The sequence below is a fragment of the Convolutriloba macropyga genome, chromosome 1, assembly GCF_964194025.1.
Source record: "Convolutriloba macropyga chromosome 1, txConMacr16.3, whole genome shotgun sequence".
Classification (NCBI taxonomy): domain Eukaryota; kingdom Metazoa; phylum Xenacoelomorpha; order Acoela; family Convolutidae; genus Convolutriloba; species Convolutriloba macropyga.
In genome coordinates this window covers 20380445-20398473 of record NC_134468.1, presented here as the reverse complement: position 1 = coordinate 20398473, position 18029 = coordinate 20380445, and the positions used below count along the sequence as shown (strand labels likewise).

At 36.2% G+C, this 18029-nt stretch overlaps 2 protein-coding genes across 3 annotated transcripts; both read left to right on the top strand.

The window, feature by feature from the left end:
- The first annotated feature begins 2391 nt into the window (after positions 1–2391).
- LOC142335136 (uncharacterized) lies at positions 2392–6173 on the top strand. The gene is made up of 3 exons (XM_075383534.1): positions 2392–2587; positions 4402–5232; positions 6166–6173. Exons 1-3 carry the CDS (start codon positions 2392–2394, stop codon positions 6171–6173), a joined length of 1035 nt encoding a protein of 344 aa, XP_075239649.1.
- On the top strand, positions 5887–14277 carry LOC142346917 (uncharacterized). Of its 2 annotated transcripts, none has more exons than XM_075398898.1 (5): positions 5887–6460; positions 8916–9001; positions 13197–13295; positions 13583–13674; positions 13837–14277. In XM_075398898.1, exons 1-5 carry the CDS (start codon positions 6389–6391, stop codon positions 14166–14168), a joined length of 681 nt encoding a protein of 226 aa, XP_075255013.1. In that variant the 5' UTR covers positions 5887–6388; the 3' UTR covers positions 14169–14277. The 2 variants fall into 2 exon arrangements, with proteins under 2 accessions (XP_075255013.1, XP_075255014.1); XM_075398899.1 differs by having other exon boundaries at positions 5890–6303.
- Positions 14278–18029: the final 3752 nt, after the last annotated feature.

Here is an 18029-nt window from a genome sequence, read left to right as displayed (position 1 = left end):
GAAAGAGTCAAATACTCTGAAGTACCCTCGATTCTTCTTCAAATAATCAAAACTTCTGCGTAAATAAAAAGCCGTCTCCTCCGAGAGGCTGGCTTGAACAACTACAGCTGATGCCGGTGTCTTTTGTCAATGGCAACAAGTCATTTGATACGTATGCACTCAAAGATCATGGCAGCCAGTTCACTTTCTTGCTTGACACCATAACAAACTTTCTAGCACTTCCTTGCGAACCGCAAACATCAACTACACTCCAATACGTGAATGCCCAGAACAAAATGCCACTCTCAAAGATAACAGCGCCAGTCATTATAACTCCATATAAATCATTGAGACAAAGCTTTGAGATATCTCGTGCATACAGCACGCCAGCAATGAACGTCACACCAGCCAATATTTTTGAGTTGAATCAATTATGTGACACATTTAATAATCTCCGCCACATACATTTCCCTCAGGTTGCTGGTGGCAAAATTGGAGCCCTGCTAGGTGTAAACACTTTCGCTTACACTCATCCAATCGAAGTAATACCCGGAAACATCAATCAACCGTTTGGTGTGAAAACAAAACTGGGATGGACATTAGCTGAGGAGTATGAAACTTCTCTCCACCCTTCAGAATCAACAATTAATCATCATTCAACAACAACTAAACCATTCATTTATCATGTTTCAAGACAGCAGACGTAGGAACAAAATTTAAGCGAAATAGTTGAGCAGTTCTGGAAAGTTGAAAGTGAAGGAACCCAAGAAAACAGTTCTGTTCTTTCAGACGAAGACAACGATGCCTTAAAAGTTTTTCAGAAAACTATCCGACATAACTCTGAGCGATATAAATTTGGTTTTCCTTGGAAAACGTCTTGCCTTTTGGAGAACAATTATTACTGTGCTCTTAATCAGCTGAAGTGCTTGGAGAAAAGACTAGGTAATAATCCAACGCTGAAAGAAAAATACGATCGAACGCTTTCAACAGACTTAATCAAAAATTACATAAAACCAGTCGAAATCACAGAACCTGAACCTGAAAAAAATGGTACCTGCCTCATCATCCTGTTCAAAATCCAAACAAACCGGGAAAAATTCGACGGGTGGCAAATGCCGCTTCAAAGTATCGAGGACAGTCATTGAACAGCAACCTTCTAACAGGACCAGATCTCTTGAACAGCTTACTTGGCATACTGCTACGTTTTCATGAACATCCAGTTGCAATACTTGCAGATATTGAAAGTATGTTCATGCAAGTGAAACGACCGCCAGCAGCATTCTCCGCAGGGTCTGCTCCATTTGGTCCTACACAGCATTCATCAAATGAAATGTCACCACGCCAAAACAAACAACAACACTCGCTATGGACAATCTATGGTAAAACGAAAGAGTCAAATACTCTGAAGTACCCTCGATTCTTCTTCAAATAATCAAAACTTCTGCGTAAATAAAAAGCCGTCTCCTCCGAGAGGCTGGCTTGAACAACTACAGCTGATGCCGGTGTCTTTTGTCAATGGCAACAAGTCATTTGATACGTATGCACTCAAAGATCATGGCAGCCAGTTCACTTTCTTGCTTGACACCATAACAAACTTTCTAGCACTTCCTTGCGAACCGCAAACATCAACTACACTCCAATACGTGAATACCCAGAACGAAATGCCACTCTCAGAGATAACAGCAACAGTCATTATCACTCCATATAAATCATTGAGACAAAGCTTTGAAATATATCGTGCATACAGCACGCCAGCAATGAACGTCACACCAGCCAATATTTTTGAGTTGAATCAATTATGTGACACATTTAATAATCTCCGCCACATACATTTCCCTCAGGTTGCTGGTGGCAAAATTGGAGCCCTGCTAGGTGTAAACACTTTCGCTTACACTCATCCAATCGAAGTAATACCCGGAAACATCAATCAACCGTTTGGTGTGAAAACAAAACTGGGATGGACATTAGCTGAGGAGTATGAAACTTCTCTCCACCCTTCAGAATCAACAATTAATCATCATTCAACAACAACTAAACCATTCATTTATCATGTTTCAAGACAGCAGACGTAGGAACAACATTTAAGCGAAATAGTTGAGCAGTTCTGGAAAGTTGAAAGTGAAGGAACCCAAGAAAACAGTTCTGTTCTTTCAGACGAAGACAACGATGCCTTAAAAGTTTTTCAGAAAACTATCCGACATAACTCTGAGCGATATAAATTTGGTTTTCCTTGGAAAACGTCTTGCCTTTTGGAGAACAATTATTACTGTGCTCTTAATCAGCTGAAGTGCTTGGAGAAAATACTAGGTAATAATCCAACGCTGAAAGAAAAATACGATCAAACGCTTTCAACAGACTTAATCAAAAATTACATAAATCAGTCGAAATGACAGAACCTGAACCTGAAAAAATATGATATCTCCTCATCATCCTGTTCAAAACTCAAACAAACCGGGAAAAATTCGACGGGTGGCAGATGCTGCTTCAAAGTATCGAGGACAGTCATTGAACAGCAACCTCCTAACAGGACCAGATCTCTTGAACAGCTTACTTGGCATACTGCTACGTTTTCGTGAACATCCAGTTGCAATATTTGCAGATATTGAAGGTATGTTCATGCAAATTGCTGTCAAACAAGAAGATCAATCTGAACTTAGGTTTCTCTGGTCGAAAAACAATTTTATAATGCAGTATCAGTTCACTCGCTTGATTTTTGGGGCAACTTGTTCGCCTTCAATGGCCATCTTTGTCCTAAATCAATGGGCTAAAGACAATGCAGAAAATTTTCCCAAAGCTTTTGCAGCAATAACGAAACAGTTTTACATGGACGGCTACTGAAGCGAAAGACACTGTAATGCAAGTCAAAGAATGCCTCCAACGAGGAGGTTTCAAATTGACCAAGTTCTTTTCTAATTGTCCCGAAGTGCTGGAACAAATTCCATGTGAAGACTTAGACGAGTCAAAAGATTTCACTCGCGTATTAGGACAAAAATGGAATTTCGTTGATGATAAGTTTTTCATAAAACCATTGGAAGAGTTTCCAAAGAATGCAGCAATGTATAACCAGAAAACTGTTGAGTCTTGTTGCGTCGATTTTTGACCCAATCGGTATTGCGTCACCAGTGACTATACGCTTCAAGATTGTTATGCAAAAAATTTGGCAACTGGGTTTAAAATGGGACACACCGCTACCCGAGAAATTACATAAACCATTGCAAAAAATACTAAACAGCTATTTTGGATCACCCCCCATTGAACACTTGCGAGCACTCAGTTTTCTTGCAATTTCACAGGAAATTGAACATTAATTGAACGTCTTTGTTGATGCGTCTACTTGTGCTATGGCAGCGATAATTTATCTACGAAGTTATGACGATAACAACAAACAAACAGAAACCAGCTTCATAATCAGTAAATGCAAAGTAACTCCTTTAAAATCGTTGAGCGTTCCAAAACTTGAGCTTGAGGCCCCAAAAATAGGGATACGACTACTGAAAACTGTTCAAAAAGAGACATTACTGAAGATACACGATACACATTTTTGGACAGACAGTCGAGTTGTTCTTGATTGGATTGTTTCTAAGAAGAAACAGAAACTGTTTGTCGCCAACAGAATCCGAGAAATTCACGAATCTCCAAAATCCAATCAATGGCTTTGTGTACCAACAAATCAAAATCCTGCAGACCATGGAACACGTTGCCTAGAACCAGAAGAATTATGTTCTAAATGGTTACAGGCTCCTGATTTCCTAAAGAAACATTACTCCGACTGGAACTCGGCACGCAAAATAGTTTCTGTTCACACAACGAGTACATCAAAACCGAATGAACCAGTCATTGACCCAACCCGTTTTCGATCTTGGACAAAACTGCTGTTAACACTCGCAACTATTTACAACCTATTCTTCAGAATTAAAAAAGAACGAAATAACAAAGAGCAGTACACTGCAGACGACATCAACCCAGCACAAAGTCTTTTAATTCGAAATTCAAAGGAAAAAGTTTTCCATTCAGCTATTCACTCGCTAAGAAGAGGACGTAAACTAGACTCTAAATGTAAGATTCGATCCTTAAATCCGTACTTAGACAAAAACGGAATACTTAGATCACAAGGCCGACAACAATTTGCTCCTGAAGAGTTACAATTAGCTAAATTACCAATAGTTCTTCATGCCAAAGACTCAATAACACGCCTGTATCTTGAGCATGCGCATCGAATATGTATACACCAAGGTACCGAGGCCGTCAAAGCTTTTGTTCAACAGAGATACGTCGTTATCGGCCTCAGTAAAACATTGTTAAGCATCCAATTTCGATGTTTTTTTGCCGCCGTTTTGATGCCCTAAATATCCAGCCGTTAATGGCGCCACTACCAGTGTGCAGGTTTCCTGATACTCTCGCAATTCCCATTTGCTAAAACAGGAATTGATTTGTTCGGACCTTTCTATATCGAAGACACCAAAGACAAACTCACCAAGTACTACGGCCTCATTTTCACATGCATGGTCACACGTGCCGCACAATTTGAGTCATGCGCTGATTTAAACACGGACAATTTTCTCAACGCCCTCCGACGTTTTGCATCACGAAGATGTCAACCAAAACTTATTCTGAGTGACAACGGCAGAACATTTGTCGGGGCAAACGAAGAGTTGAAGCGACGCGTCCGTAGTCTCGACAATCAATGCATTGCCTCTGAACTTCTTATAAAGAACACAGTTTGGAAATTTAACCCACCATACGTACCACATTTTGGTGGTGCGTGGGAACGGTTTATCCAAAATGCTAAACGGATCGTTTTGATCATTCTAGGGAGCAAGAGGCTTACATCAGATGTCTTCCACGCCATCATGGTTGAGACCGAAAGCATGCTGAACTCTCGACCACTTACACATGTGGCTGACGTACCAGACAATGAAGAACCCATCACCCCAAATCATTTTCTGGTGCAGAGACCTTACAATTCACTGCCGCCAGGAGACTTTTCGTCAACCATGCCAGCATCCTTCAAGTCGTGGAAGAACGTGCAGCAGCTTATGAACCACGTCTGGAGACGCCTAGTTAAAGAGTACCTTCCCACTTTAACGAAGCGAAGCAAATGGTCCAAACAGGGTGATTCATTGAAAGTCAATGACCTGGTGTGGATCCTCAAAGACCTCACTCCCCGTGGGATATGGCCTCTGGTACGAATAGTCGAAACGTCGCCAGGAAAAGATGGATCTGTACGCGTTGTCAAGGTAAAAACGGCTTACGGTAAGTACGTCCGCCCCGTTGCCGGTCTTGCACGTGTTTTGGCTGATTAGCCGTTTTTTTGCTCACTTTTTCGGAACGGAAATCTAGGCAACGCGAGCTACCATCTGGTCTCTTGGTTACATCATTCTCCCCTTCTTTGGTTTAATTTATGGGTTTCCTCTCCCCGGAGCCTGTTGATGATGCATCAATTCAAGAAGGCCAAAGCCAATATTACAAAATTTGAAACTCTTCCCGCCAAAAAAGTGAGAACTTGACTTCGTCCAAATAACACGTGTAAAACAGTAACTCTCCGATAAAAGAGACAGAACTTAACATTATCTTACTGAATTTACATTACTAGAAACGTGTTCTCTACACATAGAGTAGACTCGTCTTTCGTGTCTGAGGCTACGTTTGTTTTATTTCTCCTCTTTATGTGTTCCTTAACTAATATCCTGAATTCTTTAACTTTTTAACCGCAGAAAATTTTGGAACTTTTTAATTATTGAAAACTGGTATCTTTTCCGTTTGTGCCCCCCCAGTACGTTATGCTCCCCCCAGTGACAGAGCACGTGTCATTACATAGTAAATCATTATGTAAAAATATTGCACGTGCGTCTGGGGGTTGCAAATAATATGCACCCACTAAGCTGGGGGGGCACAAACGGAAAAGATCCGAAAACTGAATTTCCTTAGTTGAAGTGTTTCCTTAGTTTTGATAGGAAAGATCCAAAGCCTATCATGTGTCCACCTTAGTCCTGGCTTGTATCAGGCCTGGTCCTGGCTCTTATTAACAGGTCAAAATGTTTGAATTTGATATGTATGGTCTTTTTAACTAGCATTTACGAAGTTGTTGTGAAAGGTATATACTTTTCTAATTGAATAACTATATAAATTGTTTTGACTAAGTGGTACTCAAGCAGCGTGAATTTCTGTTGTGTTTTGTGTTTTTAGCCAGCTGATGGACTTACACGTTGTTTACTTCAGTTTCATCTGTCAGACAATCATGTTGTCATAATTTAATTGTAGCGTTCTTTATTTTATACCAGTTTTTGATCAGCTTTGCTAATGTGTTACGCGCGCTGTTAAAAAGTAAGTCCATTTATTACCACTACTACTTTTGCTTACTATTTTTTTACTCGTAAAAAGCCTCACAGTCACGTCTTTTGTTCGCTGTATGCTTATTTTTTGTTTTGGCGTTTCCAATCCTTTGATCATACCCATTTACTGCAGAATTTCCCTCGGCAAGGTTTGTTCATGATAGCATGCGTTATACTTTTTCGAGATCTGATTTTGATCTCGAAAACTTTTATTAGAAATCTAGTATAGAGGTTTGTGCCTCTTTATTTGAATTTTTCCAATGTACAGGGCCGGCGCTCATTAGCTAGCAAAAGTGCAGAGAATTGGTATAGGCAACAAAAAAACACTAAAGAAAACACCGCCAGAGGCAGAAAACAGCATTTTGATTATTTTAGCGTAAAATACATCGACAAACATCTGTATATCTGAATTTATCTACAAAAACTATTATTTTTACCAAACAACAAAAACGAAGATCTCAAAATCAACTTATTTCCATATTTCAAACTAAATACTAAACAGTAATGTCTTTAAAATAACAGTTTCTAATTTAGCAGGTTTGCACGCCTTTTACTTAATTTCCATTAGATTTCAAACTCTCATTTTAAATATACAAGTTAGTGCAGAAGTCAATGAAATCTCCTCTGAGCTCCCCCGGGTTGGAGTCCCAGTGTATCTCATCGATGGATCATTGTTATTTCATAGCAACTTCTAAATCCATCGATGAGTCAGTGAAATTTCATAAAACCTAAGTTTCCATCGATGGATCATAGAAAACCAATATTCCCATCGATTGATCATAGAAAATCCATGAAAATGAAATTTTCGAAAATCTCACATGTTTTTTAATTTTCTCAATAAAATGGAGTTACGTGCCCCTAAATCTACTTTTGGTTGTTATTTCCAGTAACGTGTCACAAAAAGACCATCTCCCGGGAGATTTCGCCATCAAAATTAGTTGTTTAAGGGGGGGGGGGGTTGGTTTCTAGAACAGATGGAGGGGGGGGGGGGGGAGAGAAGCCTAGGGAGAAGCAGCTATAACCAAAGTCAATATGGTGCGTCAATGTTCAACTGGCCTTGATAGGGGTCACAATGGGATATGCCACTGGAATGTACAATGATGGGAAGGACTTGGCTGAATATGTATTTTTCACGTGTCACTACTAAAGGAACTTCTCCAAGCGAGTGGGGGATTGGTGGATGGGGGGTATAACTGCGGGTTGTTGGGTGGGGGGGGGGGGGGTGGTATAACTAGTATAACAGTGGTGGTTATAACTAGTATAACAGTGCTGAGTTTATCGTGGGTGGGGGGGGGGGGGGGTGGGTCGTATAACTAGTATAACAGTGCTGGGGGGTGGTATAACTAGTATAGCCAGCTGGAACTTTAATCTGATAACTTTAGTGTGTTTTAATCCTTCTGTTTGTTGATCAAATTATCAGCTTACAGAAGCATTTTTTGATTGTTCAGTACAAAAACAACTAATGATAAGGGTGATGTAGTCTGGATGAGCTGATCAGACTACACATCTTTTCACTGAATAGATCCAGTTTTCTGGGGGGGGGGGGGGGAGCTGAATAGACCCAGTTTTCTGAGGGGGGGGGCTGAATAGACCCAGCTTTCAGGGGGGAGGGGGGGCTGAATAGATCCAGCTTTCTGGGGGGGAATGCAGAGCCAGATAAAAAATGAAGAGATAAGCGGAGGTGAAAAGTTAGTCACCAGTGAGGAAAGTCGTGTTTGCGAATGGAACTCATCAACAAAAAAATTGCTGAGAATATTTTAAAGCAACATTTAGCGTTATAAGAAATCTAAAAATTGCGTTTTTCGGGAAACAGAACTTGTAACGAAATGACAATTCAAAAAAAGTTTGCTAAAAGTTAACTTTAATGGCGTCAAATTTGAACAAACCCGATATGTGGAAGTTTTCAACCACTTCTAACCAAATTTTATTTTTAACAAAAAATACTTTAACTGATTGTTTGCTAAGCAGGAAAATAAGAGAACTAACACAAATGCAAAAGAATAACATCAAACAAAAATCAAAATTTTTTTTTTAAAAATTTAGCTGCACTTTTTAATCACAAATTAATTTAATGAAGTCCACCTCAAGGCTGACCATACCTGTCCTTTCTGAGACTAAAGGGCAAGTCAACAAAAACGAGAACTGCTAGTAGATCACCAAAAAATTGTTTGAATAAGAGGCAGCTAAGACTTCGCAAAAAAGATTTTCAGCAAAAAAAGAACAATATTGAGCTGCAATTTTTTCAACAAATTTAATGTTCTTGAATACGATTTAGAAACTGTTAGCTCTCAAATGGACATAGTAGGAATTTTCACTTCGGCTTCCTTAAAAACACTATTGTACTTGTCGCTAATCATCCTGACTAACAAGACAGTAGAAAAAAACCAATCATAGTCAAAACTCTAAAATATTCCAACTTTTTTGGAAATCAAATAGCGTCCTTGCATTATGTATGATTAGCTATCAAGTGAAAACAAAATTAGGATTCATATAATAATCATAATTTTTTTTTACTTTAGTATATTTTCACAAAATTTGTTACATATTTTAGTTTTCACAATGCTCATTTAGACACCACTACGTAGTTGAAATATGTTGTTTCAGACGATGACACGTGATGCAGGAATTAACGAAAGTATGTCAGCTGAGACATCAATCTGTTGGAACAATGTTAATAAGACTAACTATCCGTAAGGAGCCTCACATTATAATTTTCTCGACTTTTTTCAACATTCCTATACCAATTGATCAGTAGCGTCGTGAATCACTCCGCCATTCATTGTCTTGTTAATTGCGTATTTCCCAAGTTAAAGCTTTCATTTGAGTTCTATAATGATGACCGCCTGGTAAATTGAAATATGTTTAAAAATGTAATAGAATTTTTCTAACCTTTCTAATGTTTGTGCAATTCAACTTGGCGAACGTTAATTTACTAATTAAAATAACTACGAAGGACATAGTTCCTATATTAATCAGCAATAATGACTTTGAGTACAGAATTCAATTCTTCTGTTAAAGTTGGTACTTTTTGTTACGACCCACTTTAGTGGGGGGAGGAACTATGTACTCAAATGGGTTTTTTTTGTTCAATCAATTTTGGCCGGTCGATAAATCCGTCGTACATGGTCGTCATGGTGTCATTGAAAAACCCGTTCATCGTAGAATACAAAATTTAAAAAAGTTTTTTGATTTTCATTTTTTATTCGAGGCTTAAAATTTTGTAAACATTTGACTGATTTCCTTGACTAATTGACTGTTTTTATTCATATTTTCTGTATTTTTGCTAAAAATTTCCGTCAATTTTGCTTGAATTATGTTAAAATGTTAAAAACAGTTCGTTTTAGCTTTAAAGTTGTAGAACTATTGCTGAACTGTCTGATCCAAGTTTTTGGATAAAACTTTGGCTTAGTTTTTTTTTAAATTCCTCCCTTTTTTCTTCAAAAATGGTACCAAATTTGCATCTTTCGACCACTTTGCATAAATTTTCCGCAAATACAGACAAAAAGGCTGTCACAATCTGTGAATCTGTGGAAACTTGCAATAAAACTATTTTTAGGCTAGCCTCCTGTGAGAGTATTCTGAAAAAATAGTTTTGGCTGTTTTACCAAAAACAAAGAAGAAGTTTTGAACTTTTACACTTTTAGCGTAGACTCAGCAAAGACCGGGAGCATGTTTTCTAGTAAAACAAAAATTAATCATATTTGCAGTATTATGTTTCTTTTAACGTTTTTTGGCTTTGACAATACAAGTTTTAAAACAATTTGTGTTGTTTTCTGGACATTTGAAATATATTTTTTTTAAATATCTCAGTGGACAGCTAATGATTTTCATGTTTTTGAAATAATTTGTTCTCAAAAAATTTAATCGTATTTTATATCTTTGCTTTTCGATCTGTTTTTTCTCTATTATGCCTAATCTCATAAATTAACCACAAATCAACCTATTGAATGTATGCAGCTGCACTTGATCATTTTAATATTTTTATTGAAAAGATTATGATTTTAAAAGCTTTCTCGCAAACTTTAAATAGTTTTGTTCTTTATTTTTGTCCTTATGTAGTCGTATGGCATATTCTGGATGAGGAATCGTCGCAGTGACTGCCTATGAAGGCATAGATGAAGCTCTATTCGGACTTCAGTTAATAGCTTTTGGTGGTTTTTATTGTTCCGAATAACTGCAAAAACATAATAGTTTTTTCTAGCTTTGTTGTTATTTTTTGTCCCCTTGGATTTAATTCTCATTGATGAAGGTTCACATATCACATTATTTGTGTTAAAAACAGGCGCATCTAATGCATAAGTGAATGGATTTTAGTTTTGACGGCTTGGACAACGTTTTCTTGCAACATTATGTTTTTTTGCTGTCCTATTGTATATTTTGGAGGTATTAACATGTCTCAGTGGCTCCCTATTTGCCAATAAATAAATCTGATTAATGTTTTAACTTGTTAACTAGTCGTGTTAATGCTTTGAAAATAGTTGTTTCAAAAAAACACGCTTTTTTTTAAATTGATCCGTTTTAATTCTTTTTTCTAATCGCTACCTAGTATTAATTAAGCACGTGTCATATATCTTTTCGGATCTTTTCCGTTTGTGCCCCCCCAGTACGTTATGCTCCCCCCAGTGACAGAGCACGTGTCATTACATAGTAAATCATTATGTAAAAATATTGCACGTGCGTCTGGGGGTTGCAAATAATATGCACCCACTAAGCTGGGGGGGCACAAACGGAATAGATCCATCTTTTCTAATGAAGTACAAGTTTTTTGGTTAGTTTTTACCTGATCTGATGCTTTTTGGACTTGAGTGAATAATATTTAGTGTTTTTTTTTCAAATAGACATCCAATTTTGGTTGTAATTAATACTTGTCGTTTATATTTGATTATGCTCTTTGTCTTGTTTCGCAGCCTTTTTAATGGCAGATCTCAGTGTATCTAATGTGGCATTATTAAACTCACTTAGTGGTTTGAGTTTTAAACCTTTTTTAAATATTATTATTTTCTTTGAACAAAAAATGAACTTTAAAAAGTTATTGTTTTCATCATTCGGTAGGCAATTAAGTCAAAAATGTGGTTGAGCGGGGTCGGAACATCATGTGCATACGCACATTAGCGAGCCTCTTTATTGGGTAAATTTGGTCATCATAATTTTAAAAAACCCAAGAACCAACCTACTTGCACGCTTGTTTTCATTGGTAATAGGAAATAGGAGTGTCTTGAAACCAATTTAAAGTTATGAAAATTTGGGAATAAACTTTTAAAATTCTAATTAAATCTAACGAAATTTATTAAAGGAATAAACAGAGAAGTAATCAAATTTCACTACCTCATAACACCCCAGAGGTATACCTAATAATATTGGCCGATTTTGCCCCCTGTGGATTTTGATTACGTTATGTTTTTTTTAAAAAAAGGCTGCATCCTTTGTAGTCTTGTATTCGAAAAATTGGTTATTTCCCATTCAGTGGAAATCAGCTACATTCAAAATTGCAAAGCAATAAGAAAATTGTCAAAACTTTTCCGGATAAGTTAGCCATTTAAAATCCACAAAGTGTTTAACTAAGATCCGTTACTTTTGCACTAAATTGCGCTTAATTGATATCGGAGTAAAGCAGCAAAACAGCGTGTGAAATTGGTGGCATTTCAGTACTTAATTAATCAATTTTGAAATTAAATGATTACAAAATTTGAATTTAAATGATGAATTAGTTTCTGTTTTTAAAACAACGCGTTTTGCGTTATTAAGTTTTTGCAAATGGTGGATTGAAATTGCGTTAAAAACTGGAAAATAGGCTATAATACTTGTAACCTAGTTTCCGAAATTTTAATTTGTTTTTTTTTGTGGAATGTAATTAACATTCTCCCTTCAAAATATCTTAGCTTCTGAATGTAACTCAACTGTAAAATTCTTTGAGACTATTTCATGCATCAACAAGCGAGACAGAATTTAATTGCACGCTCAGTGAAATTTGATTGTGGTATAGTTCTGCGCATTACGACGCAGAGGTTTACCACAAAATTTCCGCCTTAGTAAAATTGGCTCGAAAATTAGATACATACAATGAACGAAATTAGGAGACATCCTTTGTATCTTACTTGTCGCAAAAGGGGTTTCGCTAAAAGAACATTTGGAACGAAAAGTAGGTTACAAGTCTTGTAGCACGTTTCCGCTCAATTTTGGTATCTATTATTCGGACGCATTTTGAGCATGCAATAAGCACTTTAATAAAGATTGAATTGAAAGCTTTAAAGTGCTTTAAATACATGCAACCACAAAAACTGATTTTTTCCGAAAAATCCCTCGCACATCAAAAGCTTTGTATACCAATGTGGGACTGGCCGATTTAAATAAATTGTAATAAATAGTACTTAGGCTTAATTAAACCCCTAAGTTAGGCTTAATTAAATAAGTAGTAATTAAGTTAGGCTTAATTGCGGATTATATGCGAAATTGAGCTACATTGCGTGCGAAAAATTGATACATAAATGGAGCAGATGCGTGATACAAGCCGTGCGAAAAATAGGTTATAAAGTTTACTTGTATTTCGCAGCTAGGATTAGGACACTTTTGCGAACACGGGTTGCTAATTTCCCTTCCATTTTGCCGGTTTCTGCTAAAGTAGCTATTTTCCGCAATATTGTTCCATTTTCAATGTATTAACATAGTAAAAACAAACACGAGATACACGCATCGGGCATATCTGCATGTGACGATTTGGGTATACCTCTGCGTCGTAATGCGGTGTTTTTCTACGGTTATAATTACTGGATGAAGTAAGGTTCTGAATCTACAAAATAAATTGGAAAATCTGGAAGAATATATGGCAGACAGTTGAGTTATGACTCCGGTAAGTATAGATTTTGATTAGTTGATTGTTGATTGTAGGTGTTTTGGGGGAGAGATCTGTTGCAATGACTCACAGTGCTGTCACATGTCTCATTCATCTTTTCAATTCATCTCCGACTTCATAGATCAACACTTTTGGTAAGGATTAAAATTATGGATCTGCAAAACCTCTATAGCACCCATCATGGTAAAGATACCATATTGGGGGGGGGGGGGGGCTATAATTTTATGAGGGGCTATAATGGGAAAGACCAAAATCGGCTATATTGGATTAACGAATTTAAAAAATAAGTTTTTAATGGTTTTCAGTGGAAGGAATGGAAGTTGTTTTCCGAAAATTTCTTACTTTCAGAATGCATCGTTAAAAAAATGGCTGAAATTTAGTGTTCTAACCCGATTTGTAACTATCATTTTTTCTTCTTCAGGATTCTAGTTGGGGTAATGGGGACTTTAGTAGTCATTCTGACCATATCCATCATTGCCATTGCTATCTACATTCAAAAATGCCTTAAACCAGGTAATTATTTTCTGACTTGCTAAAAGTTTATTAAAAATTCTACATCTGAAGCAAAAACGACGCGATTTCATTAAAAGAGTTTCTGCAACAATAACAGTAACAATTGCAGCATGTGTATGACCTTTTGTTGACAAACGTTGATGATCAGGATTTTCATTTCAGCTAAAAGTTTACATTTTTTGAATGAAAACCCCCGTGCCAACAATTTTGGACTTGAATTCTCTTCATACGCCGCCCAGAGGAGGCTTCAAGCATCAGCAGCCGACGTTAGAGCCAACCCGCAATCTGGCAGTACAACTAGACTCAACACTTCTCGACCAATTAATCCATCGACTTCTAGATCGCTGCTGGAACCCGGAATGGGCTACTCCAGGCAGAGTTTGAAGATTGACAAACAAATTAGTGAAAGCAAGCCAAATTTAGAGACAACTGAAGTTACCATTGAAACGAGTATGAATGAAACAAAAAATGAATTCACGGACAGTACTATATAAACAATATTTTTGCTAAGAAACTCCAAACCAATGTTCCGACCGTTCCTAAAATAGGGGCTAGGAACTTTATGCCATCCCAGGGTTGACAAAAGTTTTATTGGTCATAGAACTTTCATATTATGGACCATTTACTTCATAAATCAAGAAAAAATTTAAAAGAGTGGTAAAACTACAACTTTGCCATAAATGAAAGTTCTATGACTACAACTTTTTGATGAATAGGGTATCACTCAAAAGTAATAGTTTCCGATTTTTTGCTAACTAAGTTTTTTGAAACACTTTATTTGCGCTTTGTTTTAGCTTTTTTCCTGATTTCTGTTAACATTTGTTAAATCTTACAACTTTCATTTTATAAAAGTTCTATGAATACAACTTTTCATAAACGCCATAATATGAAGTTGTAATTTTATAATTTTTTGAGTTATGGGGTCAACCCGGGTTCATCCACATTTTTGTTATGCAAATTTGACCGGGCAATAGCTTTTGTGATGGGATATAAAAGTGGCACCATTAAAACGCACTACAAAACTGATTCGATTGTCGAAGAGACATTTTCATTAAATATATTCTCGACGATTTTTTTTTCATAATATTTTCTACGTTATACTTAGAAATTGGTAACATCTAGAATAAATTCATTTATTTGATGTCAAATAGATACAGAAAAAGGGTTCTAGATAGTCGTCGCTCAAGTAGTATGAACAGCTTTAGTAATAATTATATGCCACGTAAGAATCTCATGCAAAAGGTTTAAAAAAAAACAAAAAAATTCAGTAAATTTTTTATTCGAAATCTGTCCCTCTTTCTCTGTTTATGCTCGTCAAGAGATATACACGCTCAGGCAATTTTGCTACATTTCATTGTTGAGTTTTGCCCCAACTTACATTTTAATGACATTTTAAACGGTTTCGTAATCTTTTTTCTTAAATTGGCAGAGGAGAAAAGTATTGCAAAAATTATAAAATGAAATACTTTAGTTTTTATCTTCTGGTCAGTTATAGAGATTTTTTCATCAAATGTTAACCTTGTAACTGAATTCATAATTTTTTTCCCAAAAGTTTTAGCGTTTCAAGAAAAAAAATCTTAAATCAATCTATGTCGACAAAGTTTGACCATTTGCAACTTTCACGAGCCTTTTAACATCGGTCACTGCTAATTCTGTCATCTTTTAAACTGGTTAATATACTAATAAGCAGTAATGTTTCGGAAAAATTCTCCAAACTTGTGCTACAAAATTCCTGAATAATTTTCAAATTTTTTCCAGGTTTTTATAGCCAGCTGTTGAACCAGCTCGCGCTAATTTCAAATGTTACCTTTTTTGAGACAAAAAATCAGTTTAGAAGACAGCTTATAACTCTGTGATATCATAATTTTGCAATCAAACTTTTTAAAAAAATATCTTCGAGTTTTTCCGCGTTATTATGTATCACTTCAAAAACAGCGTGAAGTTAAAGAAATCAACTAACAATTTCGTGGGTTATTTTGAAAATAAAATGTTTAAAGTAACACAGGTTTTTTTTTACAGAGTAAAAAAGCAATATTTTTGTTTAAAAATAATGCAGCTGTAATTGAAGCAAAAAAAGTACTTTGACAGGTTTCTGTAGTGACTGCCGAGCTATCTATTGTAGAAGCAAGAAAACTCTATTCAAAATATTTGAAACATTTTTTCCGAGGAAAATCAGATAATGTTATTACGTTTTTAAATTTGTTGTTTTTTGGCAATTGACGCTGCTGAACTTTATGTGTCAACGTACATTACAGATCTGATCTTTACTGTTGTAATCCTTTTTATGAATTTATATTTTTATTGCTGATGTCATATTGTTCAAATGATGCTACTTTATAGATGGAAAACTTCACTAATCCATCAAAATGAGGTATAGGTCAAGAAATATCACCATAAACTCTAAAGAATGAGCTATGTAGAACACATAAATGGATATGAAATGATTTTTATTGGTTAAAGAGAAACAATAGTTAGTTATACTTGAGAAATGTCTATACTATGAAGTGAATGGAAGTTGTAGCCAACAGCTATCTATTCCGATGTCACTGTTTTCGGGCATTTAACACATGTAACTATTCATCATAGTTGAAGTCCTTGTGCTTTTTCAAAATGTTATAAAAAAGTTTTTGATTAAACGGTTTTGTTGACTTCTAGGAAAAGAGCCGCTTATTTTTTATGATAATACTCAGCATGTAATCCATAAAACTAATGAGTTTGAGAAAGAACGGAGGACAGTAGAATTAAACACAGGGCAAAGCTGAGAAATTTTTTATTACAATTTCTGAAAATTCACGATGAATTGTAACTCAACGCATATTTGAATTTTTTTACGATTTTTTACCCAAATTTTAACCACAGGATAGACAAATTAATAAAAAAGAAAAAGTGGTAAAAGAAATTCAGGAAAAAGGAAATTAGATAACGCTTTCCTTAAAAGTTTTTTTAATTTTATATATCCCAGGAAAATGGTCACATTAAATCTTGCGATTGCCCTTTTGCTGATATAATAAGACACAAAACTCATGAGACACAAAATGACAATAAACATTCAATTAATTGATGGCAAATTGAAATCATTAGAGCAAAAAAAACTATCAGAAGAAAACCTCAGTTCCAATTTGCAGTTCATCGCCATAACCTAGAATTGTTAATCTACTACCACTCTCAGCAGTTCTCGCATCTTCCACTTCTCCAAACAGATCTTTACTGAAAGCTCCTTTTCATGATACACAACAGCTGGACCCAATGTCAAATCCTTCAGAACTTTTGCCGGGTCGCCAAAATTCATCCATTAAAAAAGTATCAACGCTTCTTTTTGTATCAATCACCTGCCTTTGAAAACACTGTTGTCGCGTTCTCTGATCCATAGCGTCACTGGTTTCATTGAATTCCGCCCTACTTCCCGCTTTCCTTCTAACAAACAATTTGTAGCTTCGCTCATAAAAAAGTGGATTGTCAGACAATCTTATGTCAAATTGATACAGCGTCTCTGTCAGTGTCCATGCTTGCTTCCCTGGAGTCGACCGCCGATAAACTCTTGGTAAATCCCTTACTGCAATCAAGGCCTATCCACACAATTTTGTAGGCAACCACTTCATCATCTCTTCTTCCGTCTATCTCAGCTTCATGCCAGTGTTCAAATGATGTTCACGCCAATATTCGCAAAGTTCATAGCCTGGTGAAGGAAAACGCTTCACCAATTGACAACTAAACATAATCAAACTATTGTTTACCCTAATTGCAAATGTACGTCAACTTTCGGTGTGCTCTCAGCATTTTCTCCGACGAAAAATATCGCACGCTCTTCAAATAATCAGAAATTAACCAACAGCAAAAAGTAACAAAGAAATGTAGCCCACCCATGAGCGCCACTATCATCTTCTTAATTTCTAACTAGACTCAACAGTGAGGGGACTTTGTCGCTCAGAAAATCGACCAAATAAAATAAACCAGAGGTTTTCAATTTGGTGAAGCAAGCGTTACTTTGTTACTCTGCTATTTCCCTTCTTCCACTCTTGTATGCTGTTGCAAATTAGTTTGCCTTGAAATAAGTTAATTCACAATGGGGCTCGTATTATCAATTCTTGTTATATGGATAACAAATGTGAGAAAAATACTTGCACATCAATAGAAAGGACACATTCAAGACATTTTATAATAGTAATTCAAACTAATAATAACAAAATCCGTGGTTCACTTCCCATTAAAATTAAATCAAAAACGCTCTCATTATCCCAGATGGTCATGCAATTACAAACTTCCAGATTTCAGTCTCAATCTCAATCTCTTTTTTGCTTTTTGCACTATCTTTTAAAGTTTAGTCCAACTAAACCAATTACTCTCTTTCGCTTGTT